The sequence below is a fragment of the Thalia democratica genome, chromosome 9 (genome assembly GCF_965202585.1).
Source record: "Thalia democratica chromosome 9, ktThaDemo2.hap1.1, whole genome shotgun sequence".
NCBI classification, from domain to species: Eukaryota; Metazoa; Chordata; class Thaliacea; order Salpida; family Salpidae; genus Thalia; species Thalia democratica.
The window spans coordinates 7,106,241-7,133,346 of record NC_139173.1 but is presented as its reverse complement, the minus strand read 5'-3'; the positions used below and the strand labels follow the sequence as shown (position 1 = coordinate 7,133,346).

General features: G+C 24.8%; 1 protein-coding gene across 1 annotated transcript; it reads right to left on the bottom strand.

Moving 5' to 3' along the window:
- Positions 1-1,613: 1,613 nt before the first annotated feature.
- LOC145844703 (solute carrier family 41 member 1-like) lies at positions 1,614-16,711 on the bottom strand. The gene is made up of 9 exons (XM_082952119.1): positions 16,367-16,711; positions 13,472-13,637; positions 13,107-13,214; positions 11,195-11,411; positions 9,585-9,712; positions 8,569-8,741; positions 6,373-6,584; positions 2,347-2,498; positions 1,614-2,072 (listed from the first exon to the last, which is right to left on the bottom strand). Exons 1-9 carry the CDS (start codon positions 16,690-16,692, stop codon positions 1,887-1,889), a joined length of 1,668 nt encoding a protein of 555 aa, XP_082808245.1. The 5' UTR covers positions 16,693-16,711; the 3' UTR covers positions 1,614-1,886.
- Positions 16,712-27,106: the final 10,395 nt, after the last annotated feature.

Genomic DNA, 27,106 nt, shown 5'->3' with positions numbered 1-27,106 from the left:
GAATTTATAGGTCGTTGATACAATGTTGAAATATATATGTAAAGCAAATTTTAAAACTTTTAATAATAGATGCATTTAGATTTTCTTAACGTCTAATAGCTATAGCAAAACTTTAAATTAAAGAAACGTTTGTAAACATTTGGTATATTTGAAACCAATAACTTTCAATCCAAATCGATGAAAAATGGAAAACAATAGGAATGTTTAAGATTTATTTTGTTATCCAGAAATCGAGTTTTTTTGGCAAATGCTAATCACAGGTATTTTTAGAGCTTAAAAAATTTATAACCATATTCTTTTTAGGAAATTAAAACTAGTTTACATAGTAGTTTTTTTCTGGTAGCATTATTATACAATTAACTTAACCATAAACTATGAATGCAATCACAATTATATAACCAAAACATTTTTATCACCATCAATATTTTATCATTGAGCTCATTAAAAATTTTCAGCATTATAAATAAAATTAGTTATTATTAATAATTTTTTTAAGTTACAATATTAATAAATGTATACAGGTGTAAACAAATATATAACGAAAGTTTTCTGAATAATATAATCAATTTTCTTGCTCCTAAATTAAAAGCAACTATTACATTTTTACGACAAAATTATCGATATTCAAGTTGAACAAATTAATGTTTAATTCGTAAAAACAGTACATAACATATTCAATGTTAATGATCACAAAAAGTTGATTGTATATTTTATTTTTTTTCTTCAAATTATAAATTCATTAAGTCATACTTAAAACTTATAAAAACTAATTTTAAGCCTATAAAGCTAATACATTTTTGTAAGGAACAACTATTTTCTATTTTCTTTTGTTGAATTGTAAACATTACTTTAATTAGTGAAAGTTTAAATAGTGTAAGTTTTGAATAAATAAACAGTAGTATTGTGTTCGATATAATTACATCTGATTTATCTTTTAATGTAAAATACATAATGGTTCAGAAAGTTTAAGTTTAAAATAACAAATTAATAAAATCCAATTTATTTTCCGCAATAAACATATACAAATAAAAAATTGCACAAAAAGGTTACATGAGGTTTTATACAACAATATTTAATTGTATACAAAATTCATGCAATTGTAAAAGTTAATTTGAAAAATTTAATTATAGTACAAATGTTCAAAATGAAATCAACATTTTTAAATAAAAAAGATCGCATTTTAATTCTTTTATTATTAAATAATCAATATCGAAATAAGCAGTACAGGTCTTGTATGGTAAATTTTAGAAAAGGTAATTCAGTTGTTAGATATTTAATTATGTTGGCGTTGAATATGATAAGTATTGATCTATTAAAGTTATCAGAAAAAAGTAATATATATACAAATTATAACAACTACTACACGTTTGAAATAAAAATAAGTACAAAACAGAAAACAAGGATACAAAATAAACTAATAAGTTTTCTTTTATTGTACGTGTTGAAAATGATGTTGTTTTTATCAAAAACATAAATAATAAAAACACATTTAATATCAAAAATGCAAAGTTTCAAAGTGTAAGGTTATAAAAAGTGTAACTTTGTAAAGGATAAACAAAAAAATACTACTTTATTTATTTTACACTTAAAAGAAATTTTAGATTATTTTCACGAACAAGTACAAACGTTTAACTTTAAGATAATAGTTTGTTATATTAAATAAATAATATATATGCCCAAAAAAATTTGAAATATTCAGCTTTAAAATGATAAAAAACTCTCACAGTTAAAATAAATTCTAGTTAGTTTATAATTTAAATAAACTTTTAAAACTAATTTTTTTATAAATACATTTTTACTTTTTAAACAAACTATCTGCAACCGCTCCACCGAAACCTAAATCAAACGTTATGACGTCACATTACAAACAAAGGATAATGATGTCATCAGTCGCCAACGTCACCGTCGCGGTCACCAACCGTCCATAGCAACAGGAAGCCGAGCCCCAGCAACGCGGTGCCAAGTAAATCCCCCAACGCGGTCAGGTAGGGGATGGCAGAGTTGTCAGGGTCGCTGCCGCGTTGCCATAGAAACTGAACCAACCAGTGACAACATTGCAGCAATATCGCCACCTAGGGGGCGTAAAATTGTATTTAATTATATATTTAGTGATATTTGGTTTAAAATGGTTTTAGTTTGTTATCAGTATACTATTTGAGAAAGAGTAAAATAAATTATACAATAGTTAAATTAAACTAAACTTTTGATTACAAAAAAAAATCTAAAAGTTCTTTTAAAATTTTTTATGTTGCATAATTGAGTTTTAATTTTTTTAGTTGAAAATGTTTTAATGAAAATGTAATTGTAAAAGTTTCACAAATAAATAACAATCAAATTAGCACTAACTTGTATGAGTGACACAATTAGGTAGACGATGACGAACTGAATTGAAATTGTCGTGTGGCCGGCCTGCAGCAGTTGAATTGTCATCAGGAACAGCAGTTGAGCTGGCACCACCATCAAAAGCATCACTTTCGCCCCGCTGGCGTGAGGATTCTCTGTTTTGGGGGATTTATTTTGTAAATTTTTTTGTTTGGGATCTTTTCAGAGGTGAATTTTAATGGGTTTTTATACCAAGATTATTTGTATAGGAGACTTTTATATCGAGAATATTTTTACTTGAGGTTAACTTTTAGTCAGTTTATTTTTTTTTTTTTGTAGGAGCTTTTTATTAGAAAGATTTTTTTTAAGTTTTTTATTTTAGCCATTTTTTATTTTTAATACAATTTAATTGACTTTATAAGTTTAAGTATAAGTATGTAAATAATTTTGGGTCTAACAAAAAATATTTCAAAACAAACTTAAATGTACGTTTCAGTGTTTGTATTACTTATAATTATTTGCTGTGCACACGAAACAGATATCAATCACACCACTTTGTGCACACTTTGAAAACACTAATTTATAATATTGTTGACCGGAATACTTTATCAAAATCATTTAGATATAAGGTTTCAAACTTGCAAATACAGTTTATTTTTCTTTAAACATATTGAATTTATCTTTTAAAATAGGTATTTCCAATATTCAATATTTGATTTTGCAAACTTTTTTAACAATCTTAAGTAAATTTAAAAACTTTTGTTTAGAAAATGTAATACATTTGGTTATTTTAGTTTATATATTTAAATTAGCCTTCAGTAACTCAGATTTTAACTGCACTGTATTTTTGTTTTGATTTAAAACTACTCTGAAACTATTTTTTAGCTGTTTTTAAGTTTAATTTCATTCAGCTTTAAATTAAAATTAGTAACCAAAATGATGAGGACTAATTCTCAATAAAAAAAATTCAAATTTATTATCAATCTTAAGTTTTTTTTTCGACATCTTTCTGTAAACTTTTCTACTCACTTTTTAAACAAGAATAAAACTGTTCAATAATTTACAATATAGAAGTTTATAACAAAAATAAATTTATACAAACTTAAATGTACATTTTTTTAAATTACTACGTTGCATAATTTATGTAGAGTGATAAACGTGCGATAATACATAAAATCGTGCGACAAATTTGAAACGTTTTACAGCTTTTTATTTTACCCAATTCAAATAGAAATTTAGTCTATTTTTGAAACCTTTTAATTTTTACAATGAAACAAAGTTAAATTTAGTTTATTTAGTATATTTATTATTATTTATTAGTATTATTTAATTTAGTAATAATTTAGAATAATATACTTTTAATTTCAAACTTAACAATATAAAATAATAAGTAAACAAGAAATGTATTAAATTACTACAACTTTTTATTTTAAAACTTATATAATATAATTTTTCTTACTAACTTTCGAGTTTCAACTTAATTAGCACACTTATGCATATTTTTTTTACTAATCTTTGAAAATTTATTACACCATAACACTGCAACTTAGACTCCATATAAAGAGCTGTATATAAAAGCAATTGTGAAATAATAATATAAATATTGACATGTTGTACAAGAAACAATTGGTGCAATATTGCTTGTAAACAACCAGATATGTAAATATTATTTCTGGTTTTGCATGAGAATAACTGTTTTCATTAGACATTTATAAAGCTAATTCAGTTTTATTTGACTGAAGTTTATATTTAGTTACGATCACTCAGTAAATAAAGTATTTGATTCAACTTTACATACAGTTTTACGTAGATAATAAAATAATGGTTGTATTTTAGATTAAAAGTTAGACTTATATTTAAAATACAAAGAAAGAATTCAATCAAAATCTATTTCAGTAGATAACCATTAAAACTTGATCGATTTAATTTTTATACTTTAATTGATCTGGTTTTTGTTTTTTTAAACAATCTAACTTATCATAACTTAGAAAATAATCATTTTTGAGTTATAATAAATAGACTATGTAGATATATTATTATTTAAGATTTAATTCTTGGCACATATTTAATATTCAACTTGTTTTTAAAGCAGTTCTCAAGTTAAGAACTCTGCGGTTTAAATCGCACACTTGATAACCTTTGTAGATAAAACAAATTAAAAAGTACTAAACGCTCTATTTAATCAAATTACTATTAACACACCAAGCAAAACAAACAAACTAAATTGATAAAAAACAAATAACAGTTAATTAAGCTAACTATGTTGAATATCTATAAAACTTTGTCCTAAAAGTATATATTATTTCCAATAGTTTAGTAAACTTATTTTTCAATCAATGGTCTGGTAATTGATATAAAATAATTTATACTAACATATTTTTTTAATATTTTTGATTTAACAAAAGCTACATAGAAAGCAAATAAACATTTTAATTAGAAGAATGTAATATGAATTAATAAAAAATTATATAAAAAATTTGAGACAATTTTCTAATAATGTTCTAATTTTATTTTTTACACAACCCAAATTAAACAGATTTTTCTAATTTTTTTTTCAGTACAAAAAGCATATCAAAATATTATAAACAACTAAAAGCTATAATGTTTAAACATTGATTTATTAATCAATTTTGTTTTCAAATACTACTAACAAAATTTAGTTACCCTAAAATAACTTTACCAAAATAACAACTTAATTTTGATCAAAAACTGAATTTATTACAAAAACTATCAAGGCATTTTTTAATTCAACGACTGCTTATAAGTGCTAACTTTTTTTTTATAAAACTTTTTTTAGTAGCGAAAAATTAATCTTAAGTTTGTTGAATAAGTATTTTACTTAAAAACAAATAATAATTACATAGTTTTCAGTAACTATCTCAAAAGAAATACTACTTTATTGAAAAAACTAATGTTGAAATAGAATTTATGGGATTAAGAGTTTATTTTTCACAATATAACCACATAATTTATTAAAACTACATAAGGGAATTATTAAAACTTAAAAGATGGAACTTTTCACGGGTTTTACAACCATTTGTACTTTTTCCTCTCAGTAGTTCAAAGACTCAACATCAAAAGGCTTTGCAAACATTAAAGTAATATTTTGTGGAAATTAAAAGTTTTTCACCTCAATAAAAAAATAAAAATTATTTTAAAAACTAAATGTGATAAAAGAAATTTACACGGTTTTAGATATATAATAATTGATTGCAAAAAAAAATAAAGGATGAAGAATTGCACTTAATGTTTTTAAATAGTCTATTAATGTTCTAGTTTTGTATCTAATTTTCTTATTGATGATTTCTTAAATTTACTCGTAAATTGTTTGATTAATTAGTTTTGTGAGTATTTATTTTGTTTTGTAACAGAACATAGTTAAATTTTAAAATAATTGCTTTAATAAACCTATTAAATGCAAAAATTGCTTTTAATTGCATTTTTTAACAATTAATTTCAAAATATTTATAACTTACAGATAATGTGTACAACACATATATCTACATAAACATATTTCATTTTAACAAGCTATACTGATGACCTATGGCAGGGTTTCCAAAACTCATTTTCATAAACGCCCCTTTGGATGAAATTCAAAAAACGACCCACCCTTAAATAGATAACGCCAATTCACTGTTTAATTACCCAGACTTTGTTTTAACTAGAGTCTCCCTTGGTACATTACAAAACAACCAATAAAAAGCTGCTTTATAAAACTTCATAAATCAACCAATCATCTCACAAAAACTACCTTAGAGCATTAAATACAAATATCTTATTTTTGATTGTATTATTACAGTTATTATACCTTTGAGCATTGCATACAATAAAAAATACAACAAACTAAAATTATTGATTATATTACAAAAATATATTGTAACCAAGTTCAACCTTTCCCGCAAAATTATCGAAGAGTTATTAAACCTGTAATCAACCAACAAAATATTTTTAAATTTTCAAATTACTCGTGTAACTAAATATACTGTAAAATTCACCAATTCAATTATTATCATTTATTAATTTTATTATATTTTTTTTCAAACAAATCACCTTTCCCGCACACGAGGAAGAACGGGGTGACGCAGTTGCTCTTCGCGTTGCCAGGCAACCGGCCCACGCCCGCTCCTGATTGGTGGAGCTGGGTGGAAATGCGTGACGACTGTATGGCAACCAGGTTTCCCCCCACCCCGTTGATGACGGGGGAGAACACCGCGATGCCCGGGTTGGCCGAAACCGCGAAGTCCAAGATGAACCCTCCGATGCTGTATAAATTAAATTGAATTTTATAAAAATTTTAAATAGTTAAAAAACAGTTTGAATACTGTTAATAACAAAATTATTTGAACAGCACGACTTTAGAATAACTTATTTACCAACTAAATTAACATTTAGCAATGCCATATTTAATAAGTTTACATTGTTGGGGATAATAAAAATTATGATGCTGTTGGGATTGAATATAACAAATTATTTACAAAATAGTTGCTAATAATAACCAAGAATAGGGTCAGAGAGAGGATAATTAATTTGTTTTGATATTTTTAGAAAGATGAATCATACTGCTCCATACTATAATATTCGCTTTTAAAATGATTTCGTAAACATAACTGCATGTATTTTTTTAAATACAAAACATTTAAGGTTGCTGAAAGTTGCTTTTCTACGGATTTTTGTTTTGTATTTAAGTAAAACTCCTTGTGTATAAATACATAAATAATACGAACATTGAACTACAATAAAATGAGCTACAGTTCAATTATGCTACAGATAGTTTATGTAAAAAATATAACAGAATACATTTCATTTTCTTAAATTTATTTTAGTACTTTCGTAGTAAGGCTCATCAGAAATTGTTTCTTACTAAGTTATAATGAATACAAATTGAAATAAAATCATACTGTAGTTTAAAGTTTTAAAGTATAAAATGACCTAATAACCGAATGTTAAAAATTAACTAAGTGCTTATGCTATATACATTTCGTATACTAATAAAATTCGTTAGAATTAAAACAATCTAAAATAAACAAGCGATAAAAATTAAGATTAAAACTGTACTTTAAAATCAAATTTAACAAGAAACTAATTACTTTAAAATTACTTAATATAAGGATTTGAAAAGTCTAGTTTGGTATACGAACTTTTACTGCTTACATAAACTGGGCCATAAAGATTGAATACATAAGGCTTCCAGAATATGCAGTTGAAAAGAGTTCTCCGCTCACACTAAGACTGAAAAATTGTCCTTTTTATAATTTTTAGCACACTCAGGATTGTTCATTATTGCCCATTCGCCGAGAAGTAATACTATAAAATTACTAAAATTATAAAAAGAGGATTTTTTTAGTCTTAGTGAGAGCGGAGAACTCTTTTCAACTGCATATTCTGGAAGCCTTATGTATTCAATCTTTATGGCCCAGTTTATGTAAGCAGAAAAAGTTCGTATACCAAACTAGACTTTTCAAATCCTTACATTAAGTAATTTTAAAGTAATTAGTTTCTTGTTAAATTTGATTTTAAAGTACAGTTTTAATCTTAATTTTTATCGCTTGTTTATTTTACATTGTTTTAATTCTAACGAATTTCATCAGTATACCAAATGTATATAGCATAAGAACTTAATTAATTTTTAACATTCGATTATCACGTCATTTTATACTTTAAAACTTTAAACTACAGTATGATTTTATTTCAATTTGTATTCATTATAACTTAGTAAGAAACAATTTCTGATGAGCCTTACTACGACAGAACTAAAATAAATTTAAAGAAAATGAAATGTATTCTGTTTTATTTTTTAAATAAGTTATGCACCGGAAAAAAGCTGTTCAGATAGTTTATGGTTTAGAATTTTAAATGTAAAAAAAATTAACACTAAAATTGAAATGGCAAAAAAAAATCTTAAACTTTACAAGTATAAAAATTACATTAGTGTATTATATTATTTGAACTTATGTGTCTTTAACATTTAATTTATTATATTAATTATTAATTATTATATTTCACAATATTTTTTTCTACCAACTCAACAATTTAACAATAATGATAAAAATAAAATTTATATTTAACTAAACATTTAGAATTTTTATAACATTATTAGTAAATAAATTACTAATTTGCATTTTAATATTTACTCAATAAACTGTTTGATTTCTAAAGATTATTAAGTTATTATCATACATTTTCCCCAACCTGCTTAAAGATTCATTTATGTAAATTACTTTTTTTAGCAAAAATTTTCCAACAAACCTACTAATACCCATGGCGGCAATGACAGGTTCCCACCCCTCAATGACAACTTCTTTGGTGTATTTGTTCTTGTATGAGAGGTACAGGAACAGTGGTGTCAGTACGCAGAACACTGCTATTATGGCCGGTCCGATCCAGTATGTAGATGGATCGTACAATATGTTGTACATCGACTGGAATAAAATTAATAAAGTTTTGTTATACTAAAGAGCTAAAATAAATATTAAGTATTATGGCTGAACCGATCCAGTGTGTTGCACTCGTACTGTAGGTAAATATAATTAATTAACTTTAACAAACAAAATAAACATATATATACCTTGACAGGTCTCACAACATGTTGAACATCAGCTACTTAACTTATAATTTACTAACTTTCGTTTTTTTACAAATTAAATAATAGTAACAGGTTAATAATAATAGGTTGCCTTGTTTTAAATCTTACTTTTAGTTTTAAAAAGCATCAATTTTAAAACAAAAGTTGATATAACTTGAATAAAATAATAATAGTTGATATAAACTTTCAATAAATAAAAACAAAAGCTAATTTAGTTTTTAATAAAACTTTGTTACATCGGGTAGATTAAATTTGAGAGTTTTCTAAAACTAAAAAACACAGATTGGCACTATTCTAAGTTTAATTAAGTTGGTTTAGTTAATTTTGTTTTTAGTTTATCTAAAAAGTGCTTTTAAAACTAAATAAATAATAAACATACACTTTTTTCTTGTTTTATATTATGTATTAAAAATTATTGAGATAAAATAATATGAACAAGGTATAAAATAGCATATTTTAGAGAAGAAAAAAAAACATTTAATTATTTAAAAAGAGTTGTCAAGAAAAAAAAAATTGAATATTAGGCTAATAGATCAGGGTTATCCAAAAAGAAGCAACATCTTCCATTTTTGTTAAAGATATTAATTAATGTAATCTCTGCCGACAACTTTTGGATTAATAAATGTGAAAAAAAAAATTATTTACACGAAATTGTTTAATAACATATAACAAATAGTACCTCAACAATGTAAGAAAGCAGAAGTAATGTAACTAAGTCGCCAAGTGAAGCAGCGATCGGAGTCGCCACATTGTCGGGATTAATACCGTATTTTCGTGATATAATTATCACAAGTATCATTATTCCACCTAAAAGTAAATAAGTACTTTCTTGATATAATAACAACAAGTATCATAGTTCTACTAATGAATAAATTATAAGTATTTTCTTGATATTATGATAACTAATATCATAATTCCACCTAAATAAATTATAAGCATTTTCATAATATTATTATCACTAGTACCATTATTCCATCTTAATAAATTATAAGAATCTGCTTGATATAATAACTAATAATTTTTTTATAACACGTAAATAATAAATTATAAGGATTTTCTTGACATTATAGTAATTATCATAAATCAGGTTTGACACAGGTCAAGCTGAGAAAAATTTCCTGACTTTTCCTGATTTTTTTATCAAAATCTTAAGTAAAAACGCTTCAAATATACAAAGACTTGAATTTATGTTAAGTTTTCAATCTTAATTTTATACAGGTCAAAACAACAGTTCTTTTGCTGAACTCTATCATATAACTTCCATTGAAACATTTGAACCATCTGTGTATGATGGGTGTATATTCAATAAACAGCTCTAGAAGCAAAATACTTGTATCTCTACCACATAGTAAATACACACGTGAGATCATAGAAGATTTTAATTAATTCAAAAAATTCAATTAGGCCCAGAAAAAAAGAATCGCAAAAGCAAAAGTTTTTTTTTAATAACATTAGCAAAATGCAGTTTATAGTGACGATAAACTTTCTTCTTAAAAGCATGTTTGTATCTAATTTCCTGACATTTTTTCAAAAACCCCCATTTTTTCCTGACTTTTCCTGATTTTCCTGACTTTGTGACAGACCTGATAATTCTACTTTACTAATACATTATAAATACTTTCTTGATATTATAATAACTAATATCATTATTTCACTGAAAAATAAATTGTAATTATCTCTTGATTTTTCAATAGTTATTATTACAATTACAACAAAATAAACTAGAACTTTTTTGATTTTATAATTTATTTTTTATAACTTATCTTATTTTAGATTCATTATTCCACCTAATAATCAATTATAATTACTTTCTCAAAATTATATTAACTGCTCTCATAATTAAAACTATGTAAATCATAAGTTTTTTTCTTGATATTAGAACAACTAATAACATAACTCAATCTAAAAATAAATTTTAAGTATTTTCTTGATGTTATAATTAATAATATCACAATTCCAACTTTTAAAAATTGTAGCTATTATCAAATTTTGATTAATTAAAAAACATTAGTATTTTTTTTAATAAGCTGAAACTTGTTATGCTTCGAAGGTGCACTAATGTTTTTAACCAAAAGAAATAAAAATTATTATTTTTATTTTTTATAAAACGAAGCTATGTGTAGCAAAAAAAATTCGATTATATATTATCTCCTTATTAAGCTAAGCAACTTTGTTATACTGTTTTACTTTTATGAACCTCAACTACTTTTATTATATTTATTTTTAACTCTAAAATAGTATGTTTAGTATTTATCACTTTATATAATTACTATAAAATTTCACACAAACCTAGCAAGAAACTAGCAAGGGCGCCGGTCAGCAAACTCCCCAAACACAGCAGCATGGCGTGGTTGGACTCCCACTTTCCATCCGGTATCCAACCGAGCACCATGGCAACCAGGGACGCCAGCCAACCCACAACCATGGCCTGCCCCTCAACCAGGAACATGTTTCCGGTTACTATGCATTTTAGTGTTGCCGGGGTATCTAACAAGCCCTTGTTCGCCTGAAATATTTGTTTTTTTTTTATTTTATAATTAATCATATTTTATTTTAATAATCTAAGTTATTTAATTTAATTGTAAAATATAAAACGACAAATAGCTAGGTGTATGGTGTGTAATTAATTTTTATTGGCATTTTGTAAATTATATTCTTTATACATGGAATATAAGGGATGGTTTATGACTTGTGCGTTTTTTGATAAAGTTCCACAACTGCTTGAATGTTGCAATGAAAGTAGTTGACGATTGAATTTTACAAGATAATTTGTACACGTGTGAGTAAAGTAATAATGGTTGTGCCTCATAACTGACTATTTCAATGTGAAACCTTATGGCCGAAATTTTGTGTTTGAATTGAAAATTCAGATAAAATATAGATTTAATTTTTGATGCATACTCACAAAAATGAATAACTTTTATTACTTTTAAGTAAAAAATATTAATTTAAATTATTTCAAAATGGCAATCCCTAAAATATGTTACTTACGATTTAACATATACCTATTATTTTTACACTAAAAAAAACGCAAAAAAATTAAGGATCTAAGTTTCACAGACAAAATATTTTTACTTATTAAATGAGTTTTAAAGTTAAACGTACCAAAGAACTTAAATAAAGCTTAATTTGAAAACTTGATAAAACAACACTTGATAACACTTGATAACATTTGATCATGAAAAAATCTATTTGTTTAGATGCAAACATACGGAAATAAGTTACAATAACATACTATATCACGGCTCATTAAATATCAATAGTAAGAGTGCACTCAAAATTTACAAACAAAAAATGAATGAACATAAAACTAACTTTAAACAAATGATTACGACTTACAAAAATAGTCAAGTTTTTAATAAGTTTATCTTCATAGCTCAAAAGTATTCTTTTGATTTGCTATTTTAGTAAACAAAATAATTTAAATGCAAAATGTTATTTATTATTTATAGAAAAAAAATTTCTAAAATAAAATTTAAAATTCATAAAATAGGTATTTATTGTATTTATCTGTACAATAATGTATTAGGAGAGTTTAATTAACAAATATGTTATTACTAAAAAATGTATATTAAGTAAAGCTATCAATAGGTATACATTTATAGTTATGTAACAAACTTTTGGTTACATAACTAACTAACTAACAAATGTTTAAGATATAATACAAAAAGTTTTATTTAGTTTATAACTTTATTTTAATATGAAAATACTGCATTATTTTTTTCTAGTAGTTGATATATTTTTATTCTGACCTTCTAGTATTATAGACTAAAAAAATCTCATATATAATAGAATACACTTCAACTTAATTATATTTAATTTTTTATGTCAAACAAACAAAGTTATACAATTATTTGTTGTATTATCAAAAAACATAATCAATATCCTGAAAACTAATATAAGACATTTAAATTAATCAAAAAACTCTTTTTTAAATTATGCAATACTGATAGATTTTGTTCAATTTTTTACTGACATAAAACTTCAATAATTTAATACATAATCGAATTCAACAAACTTCAATTTAAACTTTTTAAACCAAATATTTATTTATATTGTAAGTCAATTTATATTAAGAAATTACTAATTAAGTGGGTAACATGCCAACTAAGTTTCTAAAAATTACTTAAACAATCAACAAAATGTATTCAAACAATTAAAAAATAAGTTAAGATAACAAATAAACAGTAATAAAACCAACATTAGTGGAGAGTCTTGAAGCTAAGGTCATTTCCAAATTTCCTTTCAGTCCTAATAGTGCTGGAACTAAAATGAATATTTCTGGAACTTTCTCAAAAACTTTCCAATGCTAAATTTTTTTTGTTTTTGAATAATAGTTATTTTAATAAATAAAATCTATATGTATTTTTAGCACTTTCTCAAACATTTTCTAATGCTGTAAGTTTATTTTCTAAAGACATTTTTATTATTCTACAGAGTAATTATTCTAAATTTTTGTTAGAAGTGTTGCTCATTATGTAATACACTTGTAACTTTGACTACCTTAATTGACTACTTAAAAGTGAACAAAAAAAATATCTAACAAACTAAAACACCAATAGTAACCTGAACTTTATCCAATACGATACCTGCTGCCACCATACCGAAACCGGCCATTATGAATGGGAAGAGCATTTGTAACGCTATTGTGAACATGCTTTCCTGCTTGTTGAGTATTGTATTTGGTGGTATCAGGTTGTCAGTATCTTCCATGTTAATGTTGCTTGATGATCTGTTGGAAAATCATAACTTATTACAAAAAGTGAGTTATGAAGTATGTTTTAAAGTAAATCCTAACTTATTTTGTTATGTGAACTATCACTTATTGATTTTGCTTGATGATCTATATGTACGAAAATTCAAGTATTTTGTTTTATTTTATATGGTAAATAATCATATGCTTTGTGAATTAAATTATAAGCATAAATGTTAAAATTGTATGATACTAAAAAAAACAACAAAAAAATAAGTTTATTAAAGTTTCACAAAATTGAATTTGACCATTTACTTAAAATCCTATTTTTCAAAACTTCCTATATCATATAATTTGTCCCAAACCGCTCATCAACCATTCAACAGTTAAGATGCTTACATTCTTGGTTAGTTCCTTATCTCAAAATTGAATTTACTAAAGTAGTTTATACGGATATTCAAAAAGCCTTTGATTCAGTATCACACAAAAGATTATTAAAAATTTTAAATCAGTATGGGCTACATAAAAACTTAATTGATTGGTTTGATAACTTTTTAAATAATAGATCACAAAGAGTAATCATCAATAATACGCTTTCTGACTCTTTAAAAATCTACAGTGGAGTACCACAAGGTGGTGTAGTTGGTCCCCTTCTCTTTTTAATTTGTATTAATGATATTTGTTTAAACATTAATATTAAAAGTGAGTTAAGCTTATTTGCAGATGATGCTAAAATCTTTAGTCAGTCAAATACTTCTTTACAACTATCTTTAGATAATATTTACATATGGTTAAAAACAAGAAAGCTAAACTTAAATCCTAGCAAATGCAAAATTCTAACCATTAACAAAAAAAAATTTCTCCAACTGACCTCTTAATCAATAACATCAAGTTACCAGAAGTTAAAGTTTTTAAAGATTTGGGAATTTATATTTCCAAAGATTTAAAATGGAATGAACATATCAACTATCTATATAAGGTTGCACAAACTAGATGTTATCAAATATTAAAAAAAATTTAAACTAATTCTGCTTCAATTCTGACAAAGCTATTTAAAACATATGTTAGCCCTAAACTTGAGTATAGTACCTAAATTTGGACCCCCCATTTAAAAAAGGATATTAATAAAACTGAATCTGTGCAAAGGGGTTTTACCCGTCATATTTGTAGTCGTTGCAACATATCTTACACGTCATATAATGATAGAATGATTAAATTTGGCTTAGAATCACTAGAATGTAGAAGATGGGAATTTTATCTATTAACTCTTTACAAAATTATCAATGGCAAATATAAAAGTTTTTTTAACCAGTTTTTTAGTTTTTCCCAGAATAAATATCAACTAAGAGGAAATAAGTTGAAAATAAAATATAAACATGATTTTAAAAACATTCAGTGGCAAGGTGCATTTTTTCACAGAGCAAAAGCTATGTGGAACAGACTACCTCAGGATATAGTATCTTGTGAGGGAGTTAAACAATTTCGTTTAAAGCTAAAAAGATTTAAATACAATAAATACCAGTAAAATTCACTAATTTTCCACTATAAACAAAAAATATTCTTTTCCCTACGCCTACCTCCTATAAACTATTGGTTTACTTATTTATTTTGTAATTATGAATTTTGTTTTATAAGCGATGATTTTAGACAAACTTCTTTATTGTGTGTACTAAGTAATATATAAGTTTGAAATTTTTTGAATTGAATTTTTTTTTTTAATTTAGTTCATTTGTATATCATATTGTTTGACTTTGTGTTTTCATTTAAATTATGTTTTATATATATATATATAATTTATTTTAAAGTGTTGAATATAACTTTATTTTCTTTTTCTCTTTTTGTGTGTCCTGTTTAAGTGGCTCAGGTTTTGATGCCTGAGTCCAACATTGCACAATAAACAATATAATAATAATAATTCAATTTCATTCTAAATTCATTTCTAGTAATTACTGTGCACAAAACATTTGCAAAACAATAATAAAATATTTTTGTTGGTGTTTTATATTCATAAAAAATATTCACTCATTAAAGTGACCTATTTAGCTTTTAAGAAATAAATACTTTTTTGTAAATAAATATTGTAATAAATTACAAAAAGCTTATTAAGGCCATAGGGGGTAAACCATGTTTTTTACAAGTTGGTCTGATTTTTTAGAGTTTTTTCTAAGCTTTGAGATGCTTTTTATCGTTTTAAAAAATTCGAATTATTTTTTGAGATATGACCAGTCAAAGTTGGCCCGCATAATAGGTTCCCTATGGGAAGGGAAAAATAAAAGAGCAAAAAAAGACTACTTCATTTAAAATCTATCTACTCCTACATTTTTCAAGCAATCTTCTTCAAACTTTCACAGTCTAGTCTTTATACAATAACATAAATATGTTACTTAGGATTTAAAATTTTTTTGTAAATTTTTTTTAATTTTTTTTGAAAAAAAACACTTTTTTTTAAATTTTTGTGATAAAATTTTTATTTCTTTAAATTACTAAAATTCTAAAGTAACGTTTTTTCCTTTTATTATAAGGAACGTTTCCTGAAAATTTGAAGAAGACTGCTTGAAAAATGAGGGAGGAGATAAATTTTTAATGAATTTTAAAATTTCCGAAAAAATTGACCCCTAAAAATTTGTAGTTTATACGATTATATTGGAAAATTTTTACAAAAAATTAAATATCTCAAAAGTTAAATGATATTTTTGAATTCTACAAAAACTGGCTTGTAGTTTGTACTTAAAGCTTTCATATAAAAGCCAAACTTTTACTCAACAAACCTGTTTGGTTTTATGAGAAGAACTTTGTCTGACAAATCTGACAAACTGTCAGAACCGTCAGAGGTGTCATCATTTCTACTTCGTTTGTACTTTACTTTGGCGGGAAAATTGTTGTGATTCAAACTGTTATGGTATTCATTGTTATCAATTAGTCTCTGTGTCGGGTCGCTGTTGTCACCTTGGAGCAATTCCGACCCTGTGATGCGGTCTGCTTCTTTGAATTGTGCTGTAGGGACCATTTTTCTGTTTGTTACTGTGCAGTTGCGATCTGTTGCTTTGTAGTGTTTCTTGTTTATTCCATCACCAGCAAAGTGGTGATTATTCATTAATGTGCATTACTGTTAGTTCTGTAGGAGTTAAAATAGTGCAGAGTTAGTCTATTTACTTTAATATAATTTTAAAGTAAAAAATTTAAATCTCAAAAGTGATACAAAACTGAGTTTTTATTTGTGATATGAACTATTAGTCAAAATGAATAGGTTAAAAAAATTGAGTTTTAATCAATAATTTGTTTTGAAACATAAACATTAAGTCTCAAATTTAAGTGTAAAGTAAAACAAGCTGTTAAAAAATTAGTTAATTTGTACAACAAAATAAAAGCCAAAATAAAAACATAAGTGCCAATCTCAGTTGTTAAATTAAAAATAAAAACCTTAAAAAATAAAGTAGAAAAACAGCATGGTGGTTGGTATCTATTAATTCCAAGATAAGTGTTATGTCTTTTGGAAACATTAAAAAACTCAAAAACTTTTTGAAATGTTAAACAAAATATGCAAAAATCTTATTTAATAATGCAAGCACACAAGTCAGTTCTTTTCAGACAGTCCACAACAATTAGGTCCAACAATCAATTTGATATTTGCAGAGAGGCGGAACTGGACATCACAACCCCTTGCTGCTGACCTACGCCATTGTTCAAGTTGGCCCCTTTGTAAAAGAACTGGCCGCTCGAACTGCCTTGCAGCGGCTTGGTGCCGATCGGCTGCTGAACCTCCCCTTTCTGCTGCACCTTGATGGAGTTGAGAGCCGAGTCGATCTTGTTGTTGTGCAGCGGGACTATGATGGTGCCCTGGGGCTTGGCGGCCCTGTTGGGCGGGATGTTGTTGGTCAGGGAGTGGAACTCCTGGATTATCTGGTCCCTGATGTTGTCGTTGTTGCTGTTGTAGACCAGGTTTATGTTGCAGTTTTTGAAGCTGGTCACGGCTAAATCTTTGCAGGATTCAGTGTCCAAGTAGTTGATCTGCTTTATCCTCAGCCCAGATGACATTTTCGATTGTAATTTATATCTGTTAGTATTACTGATAATTGAAAGATTAAAAATGTAAAACTGATAATAATATTAGTTATTCTTTATATGAGTTTTAGATTTTATATGAATTAAATTTATCTCAAGTTAAAACCAAAAAGGGGTTGAAGGTTACCTACAGAAACTAACAATTTAAATTTTTTTTATAAAGGAATTTTTATAAAGACTTACTATATATTTTACAAAGTGAAAACTTTTCTTTGAAGAAACATTTAAATATTAGTAATGGGCTAAGTGTAAAAGACACACAAAATTTGTAAAATAAAATTGAGACAAAGATATATCTTTTGAGAAAGTTTTTTTATCTTTTTGGTTTTCCATAAAGAAGGTATTAAATTTTCATACATACTTACTTTGAAATTTTAAGCTATAAAAGTCGTTAGACAACCAATAAAAAAGCCTAAAAACAAAATCCAATTGAAAAAACAAAGTTAAACAAAGATAAAGTTTGGTAACCTATGAACTTAAAATTTAAAGCAAAAACTTTATATTATTAGTTTTTTATGGCTCAGACTGTTTTTTTTTTTTGGTTATGAGTTTTAAAACTTATTTACAGTTTTTAAGTTTTTGGTGTTTCTTGCCTTTTCTAATATAAATTTAATAAAGTATAACCAAAGGACATTTAGATCAACAAACTTTTCTTAGTTATTTTTGCAGACTTAGAAAAATTTTGAAAAATATATAGATTCTGTAATAAAATATAAAAATATCTATACTGATTGTACTATAAGCAAAATTGGCAACAAAAAAAACATTAAGCATTGAGCTGAAATGGGTGTTTTGTTGATTAGAAAATCAAACTAAGGAAATAAAAAGATAAGACTGTGCTTTTTTGCTGCTCAAACTATTTTAAAATTTATATCAGATAATTAAAATTTTAAAAGTTGTTGGTGTTTACCAAAAGCCAAAAAAATACTTTCTCTGTTTACTTTTGAATTATTAACATATAAGTTTTTAAAGAGATAGTGTCAAATATTGTCAAGTTTCAAAGGTTCTTGCTCCATATCCATCTATTTTATAACAAATGTGTAGAGTTTGTTGTACAAATCTTTAAAATATTCTGTGTTGAGTTCAAAGAATACAATATAGATTTTGAATAACAAGAGTACAACTGAGTACTGTGAATCACTGTGACAAACTGATTGGAGTTGGTGAAAAAAAAAGCTGATTAAGGCCATAGGGGGGTGAGCCATGTTTTTTTACAAGTTGACCTTATTTTATAGTTTTATTTAAGCTTCAAGATGCTTTTTATCATTTTAGAAATTGGAATTAGTTTATAAGATATGACCAGTCAAATTCGGGCCGCGTAATAGGTTCCCTATGGGAACTAAAACTGCAAAAAAAGACTATTTTATTTTAAATCTATCTCCTAACACATTTTTCAAGCAATCTTCTTCAAATTTTAACAGTTTAATCTTTATACAGTAAAAAAAAATTAAGAATTTAAAATAATTTAAGTAAATAAGTATTTTTTTTAATGACTTTATTTTTTTGTAAAATATTTGTTTTTAATTTAATAAAATTTATAAGTAACGTTTTTTCTTTTAATATAAGAAATGCTTCCTGAAATTTGATGAAGATTGCTTGAAAAGTTAAGAGAGATAGATTTTTATTGATTTTAAAAATTTCAGAGAAAATTGACCCCAAAAATTTTGTGGTCAATACGTTTGTATTGGAAAAGTTTTACAAAAAATAAAATGTCTCAAAATTTAAATGAAATTTTTGAATTCTATAAAAACTTACTTAAAGCTTTCATATAAAAACCTATTGTTTTTCTAAGTTTTGCTAAAACATTTAATACTTTTAATCATAATAAGCTATTATCAAAACTTAAAACTAAAATATAAAAAACTCAACTTCAAATTTACTTAAAAGCTATTACCAATATAAAATTCAATTAAGGCCATAGGGGGGTAAGACATGTTTTTTACAAGTTTATCTTATTTTATAGAGTTTTTTCTAAGCTTCAAGATGTTTTTTACCATTTAAAAAAATTCAAATTAGTTTTTGAGATATGACCAGTCAAAGTCGGGCCGCATAATAGTTTCCCTATGGGAAGGGGAAACTAAAACTGCAAAAAAAGACTATTTTATTTCAAATATATTTCCTCCTACATTTTTCAAGCAATCTTCTTCAAATTTTCACAGTCTAATCTTTATACAATCATAAAAAATTGTTACTTTGAAATTAAAAAAAAAATTTTAAAAATATGCTTTTTTTGAAAAAAAACATTTATTTTTTTTTTTGAGATAATTTTTTTTTTTTTTTTTTTATTAAAATTCACAAGTAACGTTTTTTTTTTCTTTTAATATAAGGAACATTTCCTGAAGAAGATTGCTTAAAAAATGAAAGAGGAGATAGATTTTTAGTGAATTCCAAGAAAATTAACCCCAAAAAATTTGAGGTCCTTACGTTTGTATTGGAAACTTTTTACAAAAAATAAAATATCTAAAACGTTAAATGACATTTTTAAATTCTATAAAAACTGGCTTGTAGTTTATATTTCAAGCTTTCATATAAAAACTAAAGTTAATTTTTGTGAAAAAAAAGTGTCACGACCTTAACTGTGATAAATACTGTTGTTTCTGAACAGGAAATTATAAAGGTTAGCATATATTTGGGCTCTTGTTTAGAACCGTTCTTATTTATTGTGTGTATTAGTTAAATATGTTTTGCTTTTGATATTAACGTGATATTATGTTTGTGCCTGCATATGTTTCTAATAAAAATATTAATAAGGAGTTGAGATAAATTATTACTAAGCAGTTAAGTAAAGTTGGTAAATACGTGAGTGATAAGAGGATATTTATTAAATATTTTTGAAAAAATAATTTTTGGTTTTTAATAGAACTAAAGGTGAAAAACTTAGGTGTTGTTTTGGACGACATGATTTATTAGAGGTCCAACTAAGGGTCTCTCAAATCAAAACTTTTTAAGAGGTGTTTTATTTTGTTTAAGTTGAGGTACTTTTTGAGTAAAAATACCTTTTAAATTGTGTATTACAGTCTTTTTTATCTCAACATTCAATAATGTATAACTCATTTTTTTAAATATTGTTTTTGTTTATTTATTTAAAATAACTAGTAATTTAAGGGGTAGGTGAAGTAATACATAATGAAACATTGCTTGACTTTCAAATATTCATCATTTAAGAGGGGATAGTGAGTACTGATGTTTTTATTCACAAAAAATAAAATAAGTTATCATTTGTTTTAAATTTTTATAAGTTTTCTACTATCTCATTGTGCTATAGCAACTAAACTCAAACAAAAGAAGAAGAGAAAAACTGTTTTTAAATGGAGTAGCTTAAACTGCTATAATATTTTTTAACTATATGTTTTTTTAGTATGTGTGTTGACCACCAGAATTATACCTTGCAACATTCAACTCAGAGAGTTTTCAAAGAAACATTAAACATCCCTTATCTATAAGGCTGTTTTGCTTTATTTTTGATAGCAACTGTAAGATTTGTTCAAGTTACATCCCTAGTAATGAGAACAATAGTAATATAGTTTACCTTGGTGCTTATTAATGAACTTAATAATTTAAATACATCAGTCTCAAACTCTACCCGTTGCAATGATAAACGTTTTCAACTAACAAATGTAAAGTTTGTTGAACTATAACAATTTATTTAAAAACTATTTATTGTACATATGTTCAGTTAACAATAGTAATATTGTTTATTCCTAATAAATTTCAAAATAATATTTAGTATTTATTAACTTGACTTATTAAAAAAGCGTTTTTTATGTGTCAACACTGGGTTTTGATCTATTGATTCAACTCAGAGAGTTTTCAAAACCCTTCGGGCTACTTCTGTTAGAAATAAAGAATGTGTGATAGTATACTTATTTGACATTTATTCTATTTAACTTGAATATTAGACTTAACCAAATGCACAAACTATAAAATGTACAACTGAAGCATTTTCTTCATTTTGTAATTTAAGTGCTGTAGTAAAACAATCCAAGTTTTTATTGGCCATCATGCTATGTAGCATTATTAGATAACTTTGTTATTCAACCTTTAAACTTATAAACAAAAAACTTTAATATCAGTGTACAAAAAAGGTTTAAAGTCACTAAACAGTTTAGTCTTAACTACTTCTATTCAAAATGAAACAAGTAAGAATATTATTGAAATAAATGTATAATTTGTATAAAAAAATATAAAAATTCAAAAATATCTAATTATTGCTAAATAGTTGACAATGAAAATTAACCAAAAAGTTTTAAGAAATTATGAAATTAATAAGCTGGTTATGACAAGTCTACTATTTTAGCAACATTAAACTAATAAAGTTTTCTTGAATTCATTTTTTCTTTTTTTGGTATATAAGATTTAACCAAATTTATAAGCTAAACTTAATTTTTTTAAATAGTTGTTGGACTTAAAATTACTAAATACTAAAAAAAGTTTTGCCTAGAAATATTAAGAAATATATATACTGAATTATTTAGTTAAATTTATCAAGTGGTATAGATAGAATTAAAAAGACTAAGTTAAAAACGGACAGCACAAAAAAATTTTCAAACAAAAAATTAATATGTATTAGGTTATACTACCCAAAATAACTTATGTCGAATATTTTCCATTTGCTACAGCTATTTAGAAAACCGCTTAACTTTTTCAAGCAAAGTTAATCCATAATTTTATAATAAAATAATTTATTACTTTTTAAAGTTTGTGCAAGTTTAACCATTATTTAGGCATTTATTTCTAATTTTATATTCTTATTTAAAAAGTCTTTAGACCTATGTTAAACTTTGTGTGTCATTTAAAAAAGAATTGTTATTTTATTGATATATTTAAAACTAATTAAGTTCAAATTTTAAGTCTAACCTTTTGAGTTTAGTTTTTAATTTGTTAGGGTTATTAAAATAAATTTAAAATTTAAAACTTAAATTAATTATTATAAACTCAACACACATTTTAATTATTGTGTAAGCCAGTAGGAACGCATAGTATTTTTTTTAAGATTGCGAAAAATTACAAAAACTTAAAAGACACTTTAATTTGATAATTTTAAAATAGTTTTTTAAGGCTAAAGTAATACAATTACCAAAAAATTGTAAGAAAAAGTTTAATTAGTTTGATAAATATTTTTGATAATTATTTCTGCTATGCATTATATTTTTTTCAAGTTAGCATCTGCTTTAATAAGACCAAGCCACTGCTTATTATTATACGGTTAAAAATATTTACATATAAGCAATTTAACAAAATATTTACTTTTAATTAGGTTGAAATTTGTTTAGAAAAAATAAAAGTATTTATTTCTCCTAAAGGTTTTTTGACTTGAATCTGATGGTTCAATAACTTTCAATTACTCACTACTTAAAAATAAATGTGCTGATTTCTATTAATTACCACAATTTGTGCTATTTGTAAACTTTATTTCTTACAAAATACTTTGTTACTTCTTAATAATATTTATAAATTTTGAATTTATAAACAGTTTTTAAATTGAAACATAGACACAAATACTATCATTAATTGTATAATAATATCTATTAAACTGTTTAGTTTTTATAAAAATATTATTTTCTAATAGAAAAATTCATTACATAAATAAGAAAACAAAAGTATATAATGTTTAATTATATGAAATGAATTAAAGAGAATTTTTACGAAACGAGAAACAAATACAGACGATACAAAACTTAAGTGGGAAATTTATTCTAGCTACCATGTTTTTTCTAGTAGAACAAACTAGATTTAGTATTTTTTTTCATAGCTTTGAAAACTATATTTTATTTAACAAGCATTCTTATAAATGATCAAGAAAAATATAAACTTCTTTCATTTATAGTAAAAAAAAGCAGATTAAATTACGCATAAATTATAATTACGTATAATTAATACATTTTGCCAATGATATAAAAATAAATCGAACAAGACTGAAATGCAGTTTTAAAAAAATTAATAAGCATTTCTAAGAAATTTTTAATATTATATGTTACAACTTAACCATTATAACTGAGTTTCTCAACACAAAGGTTATTTTATGAACATTAGAGACGTTAGACAGTTGATTTTGGTAACAGCACTCAATTTAATTTCTTTATCGTTTAAATTCTAGGTTTTTAACTGTGATGCGTTGAATTATGAATCTCAGTATTTTGCGCTGATGCTTGTTTACCCTGAGAATTTCCTCTTGAAAATAGTTGGTTGTTTTGGACTTGATTGTTACCTGTATTTCTGACGAGTTGGTTGTTATTTTGCATGTTTTGTAAATTTTGGTTGCTAAAAAGTAAAATGGTTTGAGACAGCAAACTGTTTAAGTTAAATGCTGGTTGCGATTGGTGTAAATAATTAAATTAGCTAATAAAATTATGATCATGATCAATTTCTATGGATTTATTTTACTGAGCATTTCGACTTGAAAGTAGTTGGTTATTTTGCACACGATTATTACTAGTATTTTCGGCAAGTTGTTGAATTTTAAAACGTTCATCATTGCAATATGATAAAGCAAGTTGTTAATGGTCATAAAATTCAACATAATGGTTAATCATAAACAATTTTTATTAGACATTTTTTTATATTTTATATATTTTTGTTCAAACGAAGAAATCCATTACAGCATCAAATGCATATTTTTGTAAAAGGCTAAAGAAACAAATCTTAATATAGACACCACACCATTTCTTAATTGTAAACAAATGCTTAATTATAAATTGAATTTGCTAAGTAGAATAGAATATAAAAGTTAAGGATCAAATAAGTCACATACATATAAAGATAAAAAATAAAATCTACTTATTATTAAAATTAGTAAAGTTTTTCTAAAAGTAATATTATTTTATATTAATTTAAATCCTTTTTTTACTATATGTACAGTTTGATTTTTTGTTTTCATAATTATAAATATTGTTAGAAGTGGGAAAGTCCACAGTCTGCTTTAACTAGAAGCAATGTCAAAAAACAACCATTATAGTAAGTATAATTGGTACCTCTCGTATCTTTACGATCTCTCATATCTGTACGCATTTTTCTGTGGACACAATGTGCGTAAATAAGCGAGAGGTTATTGTATATAACAAAAATGACAAAAATAAAGTAATGTGAGATAAAATTGTGATAAATACTGCATTCTAAATAAAAGGTAATATACAAGTAAAACTTTTTTGGGTTAAATGATGTCTTGGTAATATTTAACTGTTACCTAAAAGACTGGTTGTTCTTTAACCGAGGACGCCAATTATAACCTACAGATGTTGGTAACTTAAATCATTAACTTATACTAAATGACACTTAGGGCTGCTCTATATAAAACTAGGCTTGACATGAAGGAACATGTTGTATTAAAGAACAATTGCAAACATTACAAATATATAAAGAACATCAAACTTAAAAAATACTTTAACTGTATTCAAAACTAATATACAAGAATTAAATCTAACAACAGTAATTAAACTTTGAGAATGTTTAAACTAAAATGAGAGTTAACTGCTTGAAACTATAACTATAAAATACTTATGAGAAGACACCATTGCTTAATAAAAACTTTACACAAAACAATCAAACAGTACAAATGTCTATTTAACATGAATATTATGTTTACTGCAGCAGGCTGTGGCTAGAATCTCTCACCACTTTCTGTGGCTGTTTGTATAGCAGCGTTCTTAATTTTTTGTCACATTTTTGTTTAAGTAAAATATAAGTAATTTTTTGTCTGCACATTATTATCTCATTATGTTAACTTGCATCAGCGTAACACTTGCCCTGAAGGCTACTATTTAGGTTTTAAAATCTTTATACTATGTAAACGTTTACATAGACAAATTTATGGACCGGCTGTTTTAAAGAAAAAAGACATTTTAGTACTTTTATAAAATTGTCCTCCAAGATCAGAATACTTTAATTTATTTAGAAAAGTAGAAAACTTTGTTTTTATTACTGAAAGTAGTACATATATAAGAATATTTTGATTAAAGAAATGAATAATTTTTTATAATTCTAAATATAGTATTCAATTAGATTTAGCTATAATACAATATTTTAATTGTAATTTGTTGTACTTTATGATAAACAAAAAACCAGTGTTACATTATATCTAAAATAAAACTACAGGTTCATATTTTTTAGTCACTTTTATTTTTTTATTTTTTTTAAAAGAGTTCTTTGACTGGTAATTGTAGTTTTGATTAAATTAAAATGTTAAAACTATCAAAAAAATTATCATAAGTTAAATACCATTTTGTTAAAAATTTACTGTTTAAATATAGTGTTTACTGAAATTATAACTAGTTTAAAACTTAATAAAATTAAATATTAAATGTATTTAAAAATGTGACAAAATTAAAAAAAAAATCTACAATTTATACTTCCTCAAAAATAAAATATATTAGTTAGTGAACATATAAATTGACAAAAGAACTTATTTTGTTGAAACATTACAAACTTTAGAAATAACTTTTAATATCTAAATTTTCACTTTAAATAATATTATAAGTATTATTTAAACAAAATAAGCTAGTTCAAAAATATATAATCAATTAGTTAAAATATGGAAATAAAGATAACCAAGTTTTTGATGTTTTTTACAAAATTACTACTTGCTAAAAATTAAGTGTCTCAAATTATTATCTTAATGTTTTAAAAATTTAGTAATCATAATTAATTATGTACTTGCTAGACAAACTAAAATCTTAAAGCCTAGACATGAATACTTATGATTATATTCTAAATATTTTCCTATTCAATCTTTATAGTATGTTTTTTTTTTCATTTTTAAACACAGTCAAGTTACTCTTACACTAGTAGTGTAGAACTACTGATAATTTTATTCCAAGTTAACCATATTCCAGTTATATGCTAAGTTGCAGTCAAAATAAAAATAAAAATCTGAACACTGAGCTTGATTATTTTTGTTTGTTTCAGCTTAAATATCATGCTTATGTAAATAATTTAATATTAATTTTTAGAAACGAAAACTCTGCCAATAGCAAAAATAAAGTTTAGTTTACAAGTTTTATGTCCTAGAAAAGATATTTAAAGTTTTTTGATGTAACTGTTTATTTGTATTCTAAGCAATAAGTTTCAAACAAAAATCTGATAATTCAAAAAGAAAACTGAAACTAAAAAATTACTATTTGGTAATCATACTTGATAATTTTTACTAACTTTAAGAACTTATTTTAGACGTTTTTACTGTTTGATTAGCAAAAGTTTTTAAAGTAAACTAATTTGTAACTAAATTAGAAAAAAAACTCTACTTTAAATAATTATTTAGATTTTAAAGATATGTCTTTTGTGTGCATAACCTACTTTTAATAAATTTACTTAAATTGTATTATTAAATCCTTCCAATTGGTATCTCAACTACCCGACTAACATTCAAACAATAAAAGAATAAACTCAAACATAAAGACTGGTATAAATTCAATTTTAGATTATGTTTAAGATTAGCAGTAAAAATTTAAGAG

What these genes read in the sequence shown, in the direction of transcription:
- LOC145844703 (XM_082952119.1), bottom strand. Translation starts at nt 16,692, where the DNA reads ATGAATAATCACCACTTTGCTGGTGATGGAATAAACAAGAAACACTAC. An exon ending in TCGTATTGGATAAAGTTCAG is followed by an intron (nt 13,215 to 13,471) that starts GTTACTATTGGT and finishes AAAAAAATTTAG; the next exon opens with CATTGGAAAGTTTTTGAGAA. An exon ending in TGCTTTCTTACATTGTTGAG is followed by an intron (nt 8,742 to 9,584) that starts GTACTATTTGTT and finishes ATTTTATTCCAG; the next exon opens with TCGATGTACAACATATTGTA.